At 44.4% G+C, this 18151-nt stretch overlaps 2 protein-coding genes across 2 annotated transcripts in view; one reads left to right on the top strand and one right to left on the bottom strand.

The window, feature by feature from the left end:
• Positions 1-253: 253 nt before the first annotated feature.
• CHCHD4 (coiled-coil-helix-coiled-coil-helix domain containing 4) lies at positions 254-11671 on the top strand. The gene is made up of 3 exons (XM_028719239.2): positions 254-422; positions 4764-4862; positions 10492-11671. The coding sequence occupies exons 1-3, from the start codon at positions 401-403 to the stop codon at positions 10788-10790; spliced, it is 420 nt and encodes a 139-aa protein (XP_028575072.1). The 5' UTR covers positions 254-400; the 3' UTR covers positions 10791-11671.
• Positions 11672-14080: 2409 nt separating this feature from the next.
• The window catches only part of LOC114591761 (netrin-4-like), a 59846-nt gene continuing 55775 nt past the window's right edge, over positions 14081-18151 (bottom strand). The window contains exon 10 of the mRNA XM_028719236.2: positions 14081-17413. Coding sequence (XP_028575069.2) covers positions 17277-17413 — 137 coding nt within the window. The 3' untranslated portion in view covers positions 14081-17276. The remainder of the gene's footprint in view (positions 17414-18151) is intronic.

Here is an 18151-nt window from a genome sequence, read left to right as displayed (position 1 = left end):
GAAGCATGTTTTGTGGAGAAAAGGAGGATTTACGCGCACAGCACGCTGGGACATGTAGTACTTCAGGGATAAGCCGACCACGCCGAGCTCTTCTCCTCCCGTTAGTTATGCCTTTGAGGCCCCGCTAGAGAGAACGCGGGAGGGAAGGCTCCGCCCCTGCCCGGCTCCCCTTGCGCGCCTCAGAAAAAACCCAGCGCTCAGGCGGACTCCTGGTCTCCTCATCCTCCTCGGGGTCCTTCCGGCGCGGGTGAGAAGTCGCCGCGAGGGGGAAAGCGCGCGGTCCGCTGTGCCGCCGGCTCACGGTGGCGGTGCTGGCGGGGCCGACGGACGGACGGGTCGCTCGTTGGGCCATCCGGCGCCGCGGAAGGAGCAACGCGCTGCTCGCGAGCTCTCCCCAGCCATGTCCTACTGCAGGCAAGAAGGTACTGGGGGCGAGAGAGAGAGAGCGAGCAAGCATTGCTCCCCGCCCCGCGTTTCCTTATGGGGGTCTCGTCCCCGGCTCCTTCTCCCGAGGCGCTTGGGAAGGAGCACGCTTTGGCCGCCCTCTTCTTCCCCTTCTCGGTTTTCTTTACCCTCGAAGCAGCCCTGCGAGCTGGACTGAGAGAGAGTGACCGTCCCCAAGGTCACGGGGTGGGAAGCCATGTGGCTGAGGAGGGATTTGAACCTTGCTCTTCCACATTTTAGCCACGGAGAGTGCGGGTGGGCAGGTTTTTTAAGAGGGCTCATCTCGTCTGGTGGTGGTAGTAATAATAATAATAATAATAATAATAATAATAATAATAATAATAATAATTTTAATGAATAATAATTATTATATTTTATTTATACACTGCCCAACTGGCTGGGTTTCCCCAACCACTCTGCTTGGCTTGCAGCACATATAAAAACATAGTAAAACTTCAGACATTTAAATACTTCCCTAAACAGGGCTGCCTCCAGGTGTCTTCTAAAAGTCAGATAGTACTTTTATTTCCTTGACACCTGATGGGAGGGTGTTCCACAGGGCGGGCGCCACTACCAAGAAGGCCCTCTGCCTGGTTCTCTGCAACTTGGCTTCTCGCAGTGAGGGAACTGCCAGAAGATCCTCAGAGGTAGACCTCAGGGTCCAGGCTGAACGATGGGGGTGGAGACACTCCTTCAGATATACCTATTAAATGTATCTGCAACTGAGTCAGGTGTTGGAAACGTGGTTTGTCAGGACACCTTCTTTTCCAAGGGCTTTTGGGTATTTGCAAAGTTTGCTGGTCACGAAACATCCCAGGGACTGAACTCTGTTGTTTTGAATGTAACGTTGCTGCCTTTATTGTTAGTTCACCAAAGCCCAGCACTGTCTGCTTCGACTTGGCAGCATCTCTGTCCTGCAGGGATGGGGAACCTGTGACCTTTATTATTATTATTATTATTATTATTATTATTATTATTATTATGTAGATTATTAGTAGACAAACACAACATTTGAACACAAGCTTATATTTATTTGTGAGCAAGGAACTTTGGTGTTAGGCCACAGCTATTTTATAAACAGTGGTACCTCGGGTTACATACTCTTCAGGTTACATACGCTTCAGGTTACAGACTCTGCTAACCCAGAAATAGTGCTTCAGGTTAAGAACTGTGCTTCAGGATGAGAAATTGTGCTCCAGAGGCGCGGCAGCAGCAGGAGGCCCCATTAGCTAAAGTGGTGCTTCAGGTTAAGAACAGTTTCAGGTTAAGTACGGACCTCTGGAACAAATTAATTACTTAACCTGAGGTACCACTGTACTGTAGTAGTATATAGTTTTTGATATTCATGGTAGGATGCTGTTCCTTTTACTGACAGTTAACAAAATGAGGCTTGCTCAGTCTTTCCCCCCACTCTCTTTCTCAGTTTTCCCTTCCTTCCCCCACAGAATAGAGTGAATGAAGTTATGACACTGTCTAGCAGTTGCTGTCCAGTTATGCAATGATAAATATGTTGTCATATTTATCATTACATAACTTTCAGAACTGTAAACCGCAGCATCTGCAATTTAATAGTTGAGTCTAATAAGGAGTTAGGTAAATAGTTAGGTAACTATGGTAGTAATAAAGTGGTACTAATTTTTAAGCGAAAGCAATGAGTTGTGATTTACGATTAAGCTAAAGTCACTTAAAGTCTTAAATCAATACTTCTAATTATGTTTGTGGGGGTCTGCTTTGTCTAATGCTGTGAGACTACTGCTGTGAGTTGGTGGCTGAAGGAAAGTTAGAAACTGAGGTATGAAAGCTAGGAGCTAAATGGCACCTTAAACCTAGGTTGTGGGCACAACAAGGGAATGTCTAGGTGCTCTTTTTTATAACAAGAATGCAAAGCTGAAAAGGAGCTGCAGCTAAAATATTATGTTCAGTTTTCACATGGTCTAGTCCTTCCCCTAATATTCTTATGAGGGTCTCCTCTCCAGTTTTCAGAGAGTAGCTGGAAGTGGGGAGGCAGAAAAAGGTCCTCTTTTCCTTCCACTCTGCAGTTTTAATCAAATCTTAGGTGCAATACTCTGCCCAGAGCTCAAAAAGTGCTATCACTAATGAAATTCCCTGTTGCAAAATGCGCCTAGAACAATGGGAGTTTCGAACACTGGCTGTGTATTTGAGACACATAGTAGTACAGTCATACCTCGGGATAAATACACTTCAGGTTGAGCACGTTCAGGTTGCGCTCCGCGCTGACCCAGAAGTAACGGAGCATGTTACTTCTCGGTTTCGCCACTCGCGCATGTGCGGATGGTCAAAATGACGTCATGCACGGAAGCGGCGAAATGCGACACGCGCAGACGCGCTATCACGTCTTAAGTTCTGTTCAGGATGCGAACGGGGCTCCAGAACGGATCCCGTTTGCATTCCGAGGTACCACTGTACATAGAATTATAGAATTGTAGGTTTGAAAAGGACCCCAGGAGTCATCTATTACACTAACCCTCTGCAAGGCAGGAATCTCAGCTAAAGCATCCATGACAGATGGCCATCCAACCTCTGCTTAAAAACCTCCAATGAAGGAAAGTCCACAGCTTCCTGAGGGAGTCCGTTCCACATCATTGTCAGATGCTGTCATGGCACTTGGTAGTTCAGGCAACTCCCCATTTGCATGGGGGCTGCGTTCTGGGTCATTGTGTGCTTGTGTGAAATCGCATATAATTGGAGCGCTCATTGAAAAAGCGTGCAAACACCCAGGCGTGCCCTCACCCTGTTCCTTTTTGTTACGTTTTTGGCTCACTTCCAGATTCAGCCTGATGCATGTGTGTGTGTTCATGCACATATCGGACACACCTAAAACGGCCACGCCTGTATTTCATTTCCATTATGTATAGATAGTGTGCTTTAGTTATATGAGAACTCACATTTGGAGAATGAGTTCACACTACCGTCGTACCTTGGTTTTCGAACAGCCTAGTTCTTGAATGTTTTGGCTCCCGAACAATCGAAACCTGGAAGTGAGTGTTCCGGTTTTCAAACGTTCTTTTGGAAGCCGAATGTCCAACAGGGCTTCTGCAACTTCCAATTGGCTGCAGCCAATCAGAAGCCGTGTTTGGATTTTCGAACGTTTTGTAAGTCAAACAGACTTCCGGAATACAGTGGTACCTCTGGTTACGTACTTAATTTGTTCCGGAGGTTCATTCTTAACCTGAAACTGTTCTTAACCTGAAGCACCACTTTAGCTAATGGGGCCTCCCGCTGCTGCTGCACTGCCGCCGCGTGATTTCTGTTCTCATCCTGAAGCAACCCGAGGTACTATTTCTGGGTTAGGAGAGTCTGTAACCTGAAACGTATGTAACCTGAAGTGTATTGTAACCCAAGGTACCACTGTAGATTCCATTCGACTTCCAAGGTACGACTGTATTAGTATTTTGGATTAAGAACAAAAGCAAAATATCAGGTAGATAAATTTTTGAAATCCACCTTAAGTCTGTAATTGACAAGGAGAGAAACTTTGCAGTAATCTCTCTGAAAAATTGCCTTTCTTTAAAAAAAATAGATCTGAATGAAGCTAATCAATTCTATGAAATGACTGGGGTGAGTGTTGTTACAAGATGATGTAATGCTTCACTTGCCTCTGGCCTGTGTGAGTTACTTTGGGTTAGGCAGCACTTCAGGGAAGCCTTTCATTGGAAGTGCTGATGCATGATTTCAGTGTTCTGGGGGCTGACAGTGGGGATGTGTCCGGGGAAAATCTCCATTGCAGGGTCATCCCAGGATAGCTGTTTCATGTGACCATATTTGGCTTGCTCCAACGCCACACTATAAAATCAAAGCAAATTGATTCACAATGGAAGTTAAACTACCCTGCTGCCATCATAAGCTCATTACTATTTGCCCCGTCTTTGTTGACTAATGAGATTAATTGATCTCTGACCCCTTCGTACCATTTTTTAAAAAGTGTTTGTGGACAGTAATCGGTCTTTTAGAATTAACAAAGCCTTCTCTCAAATTTTATGTGTGAGTCTTCATCAAAAGTTGGGGAAATACAATGGGATGAAGCAGAAGAGCCAAAGGCCTCTCTGGAGCCAGCCCAATGTTTATCCTTAATTTCTGAACATCCTCCAGTTCGCTTTAACCAAATGTAATGGCCAGACTCATGCACACAACTTTGATTGAAGCCTCTCCAGTGCCAATTGGAAGAGAATCATGAGCTTCTACTAGGAATGCATCTTTATATGGAATTGTTCAAAGGCTTCTGTTGGACAACTGTTCTGGACAGACTGTTCTATCTGGGCCTAATGCTCTTTGTCTCTCTCTCTTTTTTTAATTTTCAGGAAAGGACAAAATTATATTTGTGACCAAAGAGGACCACGAGACACCAAGCAATGCTGAACTGGTAGCAGATGACCCCAATGATCCTTATGAAGACCATGGTCAGTAGTAGAGAGGGGAAAGCATAATGTTCAATAGGGCTGTATACTGGTATTGAAATAACATCGTAATAAGTCTTTCAACACAAATTGCTGGTTCCTGTTAGCAGAGAGATTTGCTCAGTACCTTGTAATAATCCAGGGTATTTAATGTGTGCTCTTCCATGTTTCCATGTGTTTGAAATTGGGTTTTCTTTATTATAAAAAATGTAGTCAGGAATCTCTAGGGGGCAGCAGTCACCCACAGAGACAGCTATGCTTGCACTGTACTGTGTTGGCCGTCACCTGTATATGATCCTATCTGAACCCTGTCTCTCAATATAAACTTTTGTGGTGTGGATTTGTTTTAAAATGTGCGTTCACTGTGTGGCCTGACATTTTTCTCACTTCTCCATAGTAAAAACAGCTGTGCTAAACTAAAAAATGTGTATAATGTATTTTCTAAGCTTATGCCCCGTTTTAGCTATCTTGGGGCTTCAGCAAAACAAACAATGTAAAACAAGTAATAAAAATACTTTAACTTGCCCCCTCCCCAACAGCTAAAACCAGTGTATAAAGTAAAGGTGTCAAAGTTATATTACTGAATAACTTCAGCAAACCCACACATATCTGGGATTATTTTTCATGGGGCTGGTCAGCATTTTCAGGCATCTCCTATACTAATTTTATATATAATAAGCTGCTAATTTAGAGAGAGTTTGGGGTGAGAGCAAGAAAAGCGTGGTGCGGAGTAGCCACTGGTAGAATAGCCTCAATGCTTTACTAACAGCAGTACTTCCACCATAGAGAAGTTTCTGTTACTTGTATTTAGGACACCTTTGGGAGCCTCAAGGGGTCTAAGCCCATGGGGTCTCATATGGACCCTCGACTTTTAGCACATTTGGCCTACATCAATAAAAAGCAATGCTAAATCAATGTGGAAATTTCTCCTAACTTATTTCACTTGGCATCTGTGCCACAGCAATGGCAGAGCCCCCAGTCTGACTCCTCTTCGTGGTACTGTACTCTTGGTCTAAGACAAAGGTTTTGGTCAGCCTGGAGTGGGTGTTTTTTACCTTTTCCCCACAGTAGTCTGGACATACAGTGGTGCCCCGCAAGACGAATGCCTCGCAAGACGAAAAACTCGCTAGACGAAAGGGTTTTCCGTTTTTTGAGTCGTTCCGCAAGACGAATTTCCCTATGGGCTTGCTTCGCAAGACGAAACGTCTTGCGAGTTCTTGCGAGTTTGTTTCCTTTTTCTTAAAGCCACTAAGCCGTTAATAGCCGCTAATAGCCGTGCTTCGCAAGACGAAAAAACCGCAAGATGAAGAGACTCGCGGAACGGATTAATTTCGTCTTGTGAGGCACCACTGTAAGCTTATTCATTCCAAAGGAGAGAGTACTAAAAACTGTTGGCCGAAGTGATACGTTCTTCAGTGTTGCCTGCTAAATAAGCAGTCCACTGAACATAAACAAGCAGTGTATATCAGGAATATATAAAACAAGGATAAGTGTGTACATGAAAACAGGACCTGTGGGAATTGTGAATGAAATGCAATAAAAGGTTAATGAAACATAACTTCAGTTACTGAATTAGAAGCAGCTGTTCATAGACCTTACTCTAATGCATGCTTTTTTTTTAAAAAAAAACTTGCATGGTTTTCTTTTGGGGGGGTGTCCTCCAATAAGTACCGGCAATTTGAAATCTTGCTGTGATTAAGGTTGTTAACCTTGTAATCTTCAGATAAAAAGAAATAGATGTCCCTTTCCGTGCTCCTAAACTCCTAGGCTTCAGCCGCCATCTGCATCTTATTGCAGAAAGACGTGCAGCAGCAGAATTTGAGTGTCTCTCACCCTCTCCTTCAGCCTTCATCATTTCAGGCAGGATGTATTGCTGGCCAAGAACCAGCAGAGTGTCTACAGGCTGGGGGGAAATGGCTTTGCAGGCTGTTGGCACCTCCCATTCTGAGACTCCTGCGGCAGCTTCTAAAGGTTTAGAGTTGGATTTCCTACTGGCCAGGAATACAAAAAGATGAATGATGAAGATTTTCCTCCCCGCCCTTCTTTTTTATCTTGGTGAAAAGCAGTTTTGTTGAGGGGGAAATCAATGCGATCTTGTTTAAAAGCAAACCCACTTCCAAATGTGAAGCCAAGTGGATTTATAGCAGCACAAAACAAATGAGTTAAATTGACCCTTCAGTTTGTTAAGAGCCAGCTAACAGGGGTCTCCCATTTGTTTCAGTGGGATTTGCACAGAATAAACTCCTAGTAGATTGTACTTGTTTCTACCAGGTTTTTGTTGTTGTTATATAGATGAAAAAATTACCATAATGTACCACAAGGCCTTAGTGCAACAGTGTTTATATTTTTAATTTGACATTTGAATGACATTTAAAACTATTTTCAAACTTTAGCATTTTGGTTTCATTTTAATTTAGTGAGAAATATTGTGGTGTTGTGTGTTCCAGTGTAAAAGATGCCACCCACACCCAAAGTAGCATAGGGAATTATTTTCTGAGAATAATCTCTGGCTCTTTGTATTGTCATGCTGGGATTTGACAGTACAGTATAGCCTTCCAGCTTTCCATTGCAATAGCTTCTAAAACATAATTGGGGTGGTTATAGCAGAATTTGTCGGGTTTTACTGACTAATCTGATTATGGCTGCAATCCTAACAGCACTTACCTGGGAGTAAATGCAGTTGAATTCAATTGGACTTCTGAGTACAGTATATAGTTAGGGTTGCAGCTTATTCTGTCTCAAAAAATTTACAAGCAGCTCCCAACTGCTTCTGTTTCTTCAAGAAACAATTGTTAATGCTTTTAGTTCTCTTTTGAGAATGTTTCAGCATGAGTGCCAAGCAAAGGAAACAATGCTTCATGTACACTTTAGGTGTTTTGTATTTGACTGTCCTCCCCGTGCTGGAAGAAGGGAAGTTGTCTTTAATCATAGACGGCAGAAAGTCTTATCAAGAACCTTCAGCCAGTGGTCATATAATGCATCAGTTTTGAGTTCTAGTTCAAGAGGCATAAAAGAGGTATTGACACAGCCATCATAGAAGAGAAGTGGCCCTAGGTCATTGAACACTTTCCTTGGCATTTGTGAAGGGCTGTTTACTTGGCAGATTTTTTCCTAGTTCCGTGAACATAAAAAGTGTTCCACTGAATCTTCTTCCTAGCCAAGAGGCTACAGTACAACAGTTGCAAGCTCCAGTTCTTCTGTGCTACCTGATGCCAACATGGGGTCTTCCTGTCATCTTCTCTCATCTGCATTCAGCGTGGCTTGTATAATTTGCAGAACTTGGGTTCCTGCGTGCTCTTTAGAAAACTCCCACCTAATAAACCCTTCCTGCACAAAATTCATTCCGTAGCAAAAGTTAGTAAAGGTAAAGGGACCCCTGACCATTAGGTCCAGTCGTGACCGACTCTGGGGTTGCGGCGCTCATCTCGCTTTATTGGCCGAAGGAGCCGGCGTACAGCTTCCGGGTCATGTGGCCAGCATAACTAAGCCGCTTCTGGTGAACCAGAGCAGCGCACGGAAATGCCGTTTACCTTCCCACTGGAGCAGTACCTTTTTATCTACTTGCACTTTGATGTGCTTTTGAACTGCTAGGTTGGCAGGAGCAGGGACCGAGCAATGGGAGCTCACCCCATTGCGGGGATTTGAACCACCGACCTTCTGATCGGCAAGTCCTAGGCTCTGTGGTTTAACCCACAGCGCCACCCGCGTCCCTATGGAACGCAGGTGCAAAAGTTAGGTAAAGGTAAAGGTACCCCTGCCCGTACGGGCCAGTCTTGCCAGACTCTAGGGTTGTGCGCTCATCTCACTCTATAGGCCGGGAGCCAGCGCTGTCCGCAGACACTTCCGGGTCACGTGGCCAGCGTGACAAGCTGCATCTGGCGAGCCAGCGCAGCACACGGAACGCCGTTTACCTTCCTGCTGGTAAGCGGTCCCTATTTATCTACTTGCACCCGGAGGTGCTTTCGAACTGCTAGGTTGGCAGGCGCTGGGACCGAACGATGGGAGCGCACCCCGCCACGGGGATTCGAACCGCCGACCATGCGATCGGCAAGTCCTAGGCGCTGAGGTTTTACCCACAGCGCCACCCGCATCCCCTTGCACTTTGCAAATCCCCGTTCAAATCCCCGCAACGGGGTGAGCTCCCATTGCTCGGTCCCTGCTCCTGCCAACCTAGCAGTTCAAAAGCACGTCAAAGTGCAAGTAACAATTCATTATTAGCCCGCCTACATCTGCCTGTTTTCATTTGGGGTATATCTACAGCCTGAAAGAAGGAAAAGAATCGACCTGTAGCACTTCAGATTTTGTGGGACTCTGGACTCCCATCAGCTCTAGTCAGCGTAGCCACGAGCTAAGGATTATGAGAGCTAAGGAATATGGGAGCTAGGGAGTATGGGAGTATCTTGAAGGCCACATGTGCCACAAAGCAATCAGTGACTATTTGCAAGGCTTTTTGTATTCTGAAAATACAGAGAGATGCTGGGTTCATTCAGCTGTGGTCAGAGAGTATTCCTAAATTCAGAGTCATGAGCTTCCTCTCTTCCCTCCTCCAGTGGATCTACAAGGAAATGAGAAGCTTTCACTTCTTCTTTTTCAATGGACTGTGGTTACTCATTATGTCTGAACCCAGAATAAATTATATTTTGGCCTGTTTCCCTAAACCATAGTTAAGGTTAACCACAGTTCTGGGTCTGGAAAGAATAATAAATCATGTTTAATTGAAAATGGAAGCCACACTGCAAGTGGGGATTTGGCATTATGTCTGAACTCTGTATCCATGACTGCTCAGGAAGCAGATTTGCACAACCAAGTGAACTAGTTAATGTGGGAATGGTTTACAATAGCTTGAATGTGATTTAGGTTGCACACTTGCCCTTTGGACTCTGTTATCCTGCCCAACGTGTAGAGTGGAATTGGAAGATTTAAAATTTTAGGAGTGGTTTTTAACATTAATAAATGTTTTAACACAGTTTCCAAGATACTTGGATTATCTGTTTTCATAGTTTTTATGCATCTCTACTTAGATGTAAGACCTAGCTAAGTGGAAGTAGGACTGCAGGGGCTGAAAAATCACTCTCGTTCCAAGGGTTCAGACTAATAAGTCCTATAATTTTGCATCAGTGTTCAGCCCCATTAGTGCTCCTATTGGATGCATAGCAGCAGGGCTTGGTGAGTTGCATCTGGAGAATTTTGTGACCACCGTGTGATCACTTGCTTATGGAGGCTGCTCAGATTTGCAGATTTGGAATCTTGTGTTTTCTCCTTCATAAAGCAAAAAGACAATTCTGCTGTTCCGCACAAAAATCGCCCCTCACCTGCTTCATGTTTTCCTTCCCAGACTTGGCTACTCATTTTGGAGCAAAAACATGAAAGCAATGAAGGGTTTTTTGTGATTATCATCAGCATCTTTTATGTGTGCTGCTAGTGTCAATAGCAGTAGTAGAAGTGGCATCTTGTCAACGATAGGGTTGATTGTAAGCAGACGATTGTATTGGTTTTGGGGAATTGAAACTGACTGTGTGGGCTCAGTGTGAAATAGTTACCCTTGTTCATCATATTGAATCTACAGCACACAAGTTCAGTCACATCTCCATTATCTGCCATTAGCTTACTGATTTCTTTTTTTCCTTCCTAGGTTTGATATTGCCTAATGGAGATATCAACTGGAATTGCCCTTGCCTTGGCGGAATGGCGAGTGGTCCTTGTGGGGAACAATTCAAGTCCGCCTTTTCCTGTTTCCATTATAGCAAGGAAGAAATAAAGGGATCCGATTGTGTGGACCAGTTTCGTGCAATGCAGGAGTGCATGCAGAAGTACCCAGAGCTGTACCCCCAAGAAGATGATGACGATGAAGAAGATGAAGAAAAGCAGGGCAAAACTCTAGAAGCTGCTGCTGCTTCTGTCACCAAAGAGGAAGAGAAGGGATCCAGCTAATGAAGCTCCACGGAGGCTTTGGTCTCCTTTCCAACTTCAAAGACACACTATAACTTATGCAAAGCATCTTCTCTCCCTTCCCTTCCCTTCCCTTCCCTCCCTCTCTGCCCCTTCTCCCGATCCTTCAAGGAGCACCCTTCACCTCTCTTCAGTGCACTGTGTCCTGTGAAATTACTTGCTGCAAGGAAGTAAGACACCTTGGCCTCATGGTCTCAATAATGCTGCAAAGAGGTCAGTGCATAGCAGGGGGACAACCCATTCTCAGGCACTGCCGCTGGTTTAATAGTTATTTCCTTCTCCAGTCATGTTAAGTTTGCAGGTTGACTTGAACAAGACTAGTAGAGAGGTGGAGCCAGCACACAATCTGGAGGAAATCCGTCAGCAAGGATGTCCGGTCAGGGTTGATTTTCAGTGATTGTCTCAGATATTCCCAGTGCTTCTTTGGGGTGGGGTGGGAGGCATAAAACTCTTAAAATTGATTCAGAAACTGTTGAGAATGATTGAAGTTTTCATTTGTACAGTTTATATGCTTTAATAGCATGTGAAATTTGCATACGCTACTGATTTCTGGTAATGGAAAATTATTGTGTGTGTAAAGGGAGGGGAAATGATTTTTGCATTAATTTTTTTTCCCCAAAAGTGTTGATCAGGTCTTGATTTCACTGAGTCGATAGGGGAGAATGCTCACTACTGTTTCTCAATGTTCCTGATCAACCGTGCTTTTGTGGGATTCCTCTCTGTTCAAGCCTGTCACTTCTCCAGACAGGTTGCTAAAATAGATGCCCTTGACAAGGAAATTGCAATGTTACCTGGTGTAACATCCTCTGACTAGATAATTGTGACTAGAGTGTACATTAAAGGCAAAACCTTTCTAACTTGCATTGAAGCCTTCGTGTCTTTCATTAATGCTGGCGATTGATTACTCAATTCTTTTCCTGTTGCTGTTGTAGCCAAGCTACTGTATCCTGGAAGATGCACACTAGCAGAACTACACTGTGTTACTTAGATTTATGGATTTTTGTGTCTAGTAGGCGAGGTTACGCTCCAAGCATATCTTTAGCAAGCAAGTACAGTGTGTGCTGAAATCAAGCCGAATTAAAATCTCCAAAAGATTTTCACACAATTGCTGTAGCTTGGTGCTTGCTGGTACAGTAAGAACATAATATGCAAACACTTGATGAACCTTCTGGATCAGGCCAAGGGCCCATCAAGTCCAGCATCCTGTCGTCACAGAGGCCAACCAGACGCCTATGGGAGACCTGAAAGCTGGACAGGAGCACAACAGCACTCTCTGCATTGGCGATTTCCAGCAACTGGCATTCAGAGACATAATGCCTCTTGCCAGTGGAGGTAGAACATGGCTAAGCTGCCTAGTAGCCAGACGATAACCTTGTCTTCCATGGATTTGTCTAAACCTCTTTCAAAGCCGGCCAAGTTGGTGTATGTTTACAGTGGTGTTAATGAGCTTCCAAGTGTTACCAATTGTCACTTTAGCAGCATATTATCCTCTGCGCAGACACCAGACTGTTAAATGTGTTGCAAGTGGCTCTCCTTGCTGCCTCTTTTCTTAAGTGCCGCCTGATTTCTATCATTCACTTTTCATTTAACGAAGTGGAGTGGAAGTACCAGCTCTCTGTCAGCAGTTCACTCCTGGGATGGATAGCAGGCATTTCGAAAGCGCATTCTACTCTTTTTTTAAAGAGAGAAAGAGCATGAAAAGGCCTCTCAGTCTGCATACAGAGTAGGCAACGAAACAGGTGCCAAAAGTGCAGAAGTGATAAAAGCTTGGCGCCTAAGCCGCTGGCCCAAAGAGATGGAGCCTCGAGTGATCAGATAAAATATGGGGCACTTGTTAAGAGTGGGGTTTACCTGGACCTGTCATTTCTGAAAAGGAAACTCAGCTGGCTGGGTATTAAGGCAAACAAATTGCCAGCCTTTGTATTTTCTCATCTCCTTTCTCATGCCTTTTTTCTTTCTTTCACATTTTGAAAATGATTTATAACAGTGTTTACAGAATCTGGGTGTTAATGTGCCTTTCGCAAGAGACTGGGAGAAGCTTCTTTGTGTGGCCATCCCACAACAGTCCTGCCAGCCTTTGAACACCGTAGGACAGGCATAGGCAAACTTGGCCCTCCAGTTGTTTTGGGACTACAGCTCCCATGATCCCTAGCTTGATCCAGTGGTCAAGGATGATGGGAATTGTAGTCCCAAAACTTCTGGAGGTCCGAGTTTGCCTATGCCTGCCATAGGACCTAAGGGCCACCGTGGGAAATGGCTCTCTTGTTGCTCCTGTAAGGCCTCAAGGCAGCCACAGATTTACATATGAAGATATTGGCCCCCATTTTAGAACCTGTCTAGTGTGAGCAGGGAGGAGTGAGAAGGAAGAGGATTCTTCAGTAATGGCTTATTTTTAAGGTACAGTATTTACCTTTCAGAACTTCATTTTCAGCATTTAGTAAACACCAGTATTTATTTGGGTGGGGCATGTGTAACCAACAGAGCAGTTGCAAACATGTCCGGTCTCCGTGCTTTCTGTTTCCCGTTCTGTGATGTGAGAACAGAAATTGGCATAATTCTAGTTCACAAGCACGTGAAACAATATGCATATTGCAAGTTTGCTTTTATAAAGCGAATAGAAGTCCAAAAATGTGGTGCATGGGCCTGTTGTGAAATTGCCCAGTTTAGGGCATTCCATTAAGAATCCCTCATTCCTCTCTGGTTCTTGCCTCTTAAAACAGGGATCACCAAGGTGGCGCCCTCCAGCTGTTGTTGGACTCCAGCTCCCAACAGCCCCAAGCGGCATAGCCAGTGGCCAAGGATGGGAGTTGTAGTCCAAGAGCACATGGAGGGGGCCCCCATTGGTTATCCGAGTTCCAGAACAGCCTTTCTCAACTATGGGTCCCCAGATGTTGTTTGACTACAACTCCCATCATCCCTGACTACTGGACCTGCTAGCTAGGGATGATGGGAGTTATAGTTCAAAAACACCTGGGAACCCAAAAGTAAGAAAGGCTGCTCTAAGAACATAACTTTTTCTTCCCCCAATCCTTCTGCCATCATTTCTCCTGTCCAGTTAATAAACTCATTTTTGCCACTCCATGTAAGTCAAGGGATTTTGAGCCTAAGTATTATTTGCCCATGCACCTTTTTTTTGGTACCCACAAAACTGCAGGTACAAAAGCAGATCTACGTTAATCCATTTTTTATATGGATGAGCTATAGCAATATTTAGCTAGCCTCTTTACATCACTGAATGCTTCTTGTCATAACAAAATATGAAGGAGTCAGTGTTACATTTAGACAATATAATATAAATGTAGTTTACAATACTGTATCCAGTTTGACTTTAGCACTTTTAATGAAAACTGTGAGCAACTAGAAGTAATGGCTTCTACTCATAGAGTACCTGAAATGCATACCGGAGTCTAAATAAAAGAACAATTGTATGTAGAAGGCCTTGGCCTGTGGTTAAGTACGAGCATTTTTTCACATCGGACAGTGTTTCCCATAACCTACAGATAACCTTTCCACGTGTTTAAGTGAAGTTAGATTTCCATTTCTCTTGCAGCCGAGTGGCATTCAAAACAAACTTCACAATCTTTAGGACAAGTAATATCTGAGCAACGCATCTTCTATTCTCCGATTACAATTGATGAAAATGTGTCCCTAATGGATGCCTGACTTCAAATGGAAGCCTTCAGTTAAGCCAGTCTGGTCAATATTACATCTTTGTAAATGCTAAGGAATGCAAGTCTCCTTGCCTTGTAATATCTTTTCAATAGACTGCCCTGTGTGACCCAAGTTTCATGTTCCAGGTGTGGCTTCTGTAGACAACACCATTTCAAGCTCATGGAGGTACACTCACTTTTTGTGTATGGACCTAGCAATTTCTCTGCAAGACTGACCTCACGCAAAAAGGTTTGGCATATTGCAATAGAAGCTAGCTGTATAGAGAACTGATGGGCCTGAGCGGTTTTGCAAGATGTTAAAAACTTCTTGTTTTTTAAAAGGAATAAATGTGCACGCAGTGATTTGCAAACTAAAAAGTAGATACAGAGGGGAAAGCACAACTAGTGTGTCCTTCGGTAAGATGTCAGCCGTGGGGGTGATGAGGAGCTCTCAAGCTGCAGAAGAAAGTAACTGCAGCAAGTCTGGATTGTTGTGTGTGTGTGTGTGTGTATTTTTGTAAGCATCTTGAGCCTCTTCCAATGGACAAACATGTCCTGTTAGCTGTATCTGGCTACCTGATTCGAGGGGTGGCAGGTCTGGTGAAAGCTGCACTTTACACATGGTTTAGAGTGACATGAGCAAGCAGGACAGGGCTGCAGCGAGATAAGCCTATGTCCCCTCTCATCTCATGGGCCAGGAGTAGTTTGAAAGCTTTTGCTTAGCCCATGGTTTGCTTTTTCATTTGGACTGGCATGAGCTCTTGTTAGTTTCAAACAAGGCAACTTCAAACCATAGTTAACTGCAGCGGGCTTGTTTAAACTTAACATAGTCATGATGAGCCACAGATGGCACAGTAAACTGTGGTTAGTCAGAAGCAGAAGCTTTCAATCTGCCAGCTATGCCGGAAGAGGAGGGGAAAGAGTATGAGCCTGTGAGACACACACATATGCTAAACCATGATTCAGTGTAGCAAGCAAAGGTAGCCTTTGTATCTTTGCAGATTTCTGTGTGCCTTGACTAGCCGCTACTTGCCAGCCTTGCAGGTGATGCAAGATGCAGTTACATGAGTGCTGTGTGCCTGCCCACAAGTGCTTCAGCTCTTCAGGAATTGTAGAATCAGAATTGTAGAGTTGTAGTCCAATCCTCTGCACTGCAGGAATCACAGCTAAATCAGTAAAACAAGGCAAGATCAATAAGACAAGCTGTTGTGTTTCTGAAAGGCCAACACTTAAGCATTTTCATGGTGCCATTCTCTTTCAACCAACCAACAGAAAATAGAGAATACCAGCAACACTAGTTGACCATCTTTGTTTCATATTAGAGAAGAGAGCTCTTTGAGAAGCCCTGCTCTTAAACGGAACGTAATTGCTGCAGGCAAGTGGTTGCTGGCAGCTATAACCCCAACAGTTTTTACATGAAATATTAGCAGGACAGCACTTGAGACTCAAATATTATCTTGGAAAGAGCAGATCAGAATAACCACATGGCTGTTCCCAGAGGTAGCCGATGTTTCCTTGAATGTATGTCTCACTAGCGGCCCTGCAACCTCTTCTGCGGTGGTTTGGTGAATCTACCAACGCCAAACCAAATCAACTTCCAGGATTTCTTTCACTACTTGCATGCAGAAACTGTGGGCCGGTGCTGCATTCTTCCCTCACAAAGGAATCATCGGTGCTGCACAAGCCCTTCTTAGCAGAAATCCTCCTGAAATTTGCGTGGTGCAATGGATGCCGGGGGGAGGGCAAGCTGGGAGAAGACCTTTGATGAGAGCAGGTGGGCTCAAAGTTAAAGCCAGAACTATTGTTGATTTGGTGCACGTATTGAGAGAACAGCCCTAGAGAAGGCAAATGATATTAATCCAACTCTCCACTCATCAGTCTTTGTAATCGCTAATCCAACTCTCCCCACCTACCACTTCCCCCAGAAGCTCTGTGAAAGAACGGAGGTGAAGTCCATTGAGACTCCTGCCTGCAGGATCAGACCCCAGCCATGCCCCCCTCCCTGTACGCAGTGCACACACTTCCCAGAATCCCCCAAGGGGCTAAGTCCTGGGAAGGCGTTCAGCCTCTTCTACCATCTCACAGGCTCTGCCTGTTTGCTTCTCTGGTGGCAAAGTTCGGACACAGACAACATAAATCTACAGAATCTTTCCATCCCGGTGCAAATGCTGAGGGCGCACGTACACACTCTTTAAGGACCCCCAAAGGCTGCGTATGTTATTCTAACTGTAGCTTGCTTAGTGAGCTGAAAAGATTGCCGAATAAAGCGGGAGTCATGTGACAGGCCAACCGTTGAGCATGTTGTCGCTCCAAAGCTCGACAAAGTTGTTTGCTCATCCTTTATGGCTGCTTCAAAAAAGCCACCCACCCACCCTGAAACAAATGCTTTAGTGAAGCAGCTGTAAGTTTATGCGTTAGTAGTATCAGGATGGGACTTGAAAGCATCAATGTGGGATGCATTTTGTAATCTTGACACTGGCTGGGGGGGGCGGGGTTTAGCTCTGGATAAACGATGTGGGCAAGCTATAAGCTGTGATTCCTAGGCAAACAAAGTTAAGGGTTGAGGTTTCCAAGTCTGTGTGGGCTGGGATTGTTTGTCACTGTCCTTTGTCGTTGTCCTTTGATTCTTGGAAGAAAGAACTCAAGGCACAAGATGCCTCCCTAAAACACAAAATATGACGGGGGTGGGGAGGGAGAGATTCTGTTTTTAAATTCCCCTTAGGAATGTTCTGATAGACATCAAGAGAACTACTTAGGCCTTTCACTGCAACATTACTAACATATGCAAAGTCTGTGGCTTTTGCTTTGAAAGAAGGTATTATTTGCATCCAGTTCGAAGCATGTCTGCGACTAGTTTCCCCCAGTGAGCTTTCCAGGGCTTCGCCAGGCTGTTCATGTTCACGAGAAGTTTGTTAGTCCGTGTGTCTTCCTGTCCTGCTATCAGATAGTCTACACCTGGTTTGGAAGAAGAACAGCAAGGTGTTAGAAAAAGAGTAAATTCTAAATCCACCAGCGGATTTCACATTAATTTAAAAAACCAACCAAAATGACCCCTCCCTGCTGCGAAGAGTACTAAGCACACAGGATCATATCCCTGCTTTGAGAAATGATGCTAGCTCAGAGATCATTTCTCCTTGTAGGCTGCTCAGTAATCTCACAATAAAGGCAAAAGGGTGGTCAGTGCGTCCTTACTGCAAGCAATAGATTTGCCTGATTGTCAGCTAGGCAGAGGGATCTTTGACAGTAATAACAGATGCCCCACCAACACAGCCTGGACATGATGACTGGGCTGGCTAGTGCCATAATCACTTAGTATGGGGTATGTGACCCTCATTTGGCCCTGAAAAGCAGTAATAACCCATTCTCCCCCATTTCTTCTACTAGCTATAACCCACAACAGCAGAGACCTCTTCAAATGAATTGGGGAACCAGTCTTATTTACCCTCATCATAGACGAGCCTGTCAACACCTGCAAAACTTAATAAACATAATGGCCAAAACATTTCATGAAATGCACTTTATTACAGGTAACTAGTTATAAGAAAGAGTCTTAATTATATTAAGGAAAATGACGCCACGGCTCCCAAGTCTTTACAGGTTCCAAAAATAATATGAGGAAAACTTACGTGACATTTTTACACTGCATTTACATGGTAGATTGACTTGAGATTAACGGGGCATAATCCCACCACA

Source organism: Podarcis muralis, chromosome 2, assembly GCF_964188315.1.
Source record: "Podarcis muralis chromosome 2, rPodMur119.hap1.1, whole genome shotgun sequence".
Taxonomy (NCBI): domain Eukaryota; kingdom Metazoa; phylum Chordata; class Lepidosauria; order Squamata; family Lacertidae; genus Podarcis; species Podarcis muralis.
This window is presented reverse-complemented; position numbering and strand designations above follow the sequence as displayed.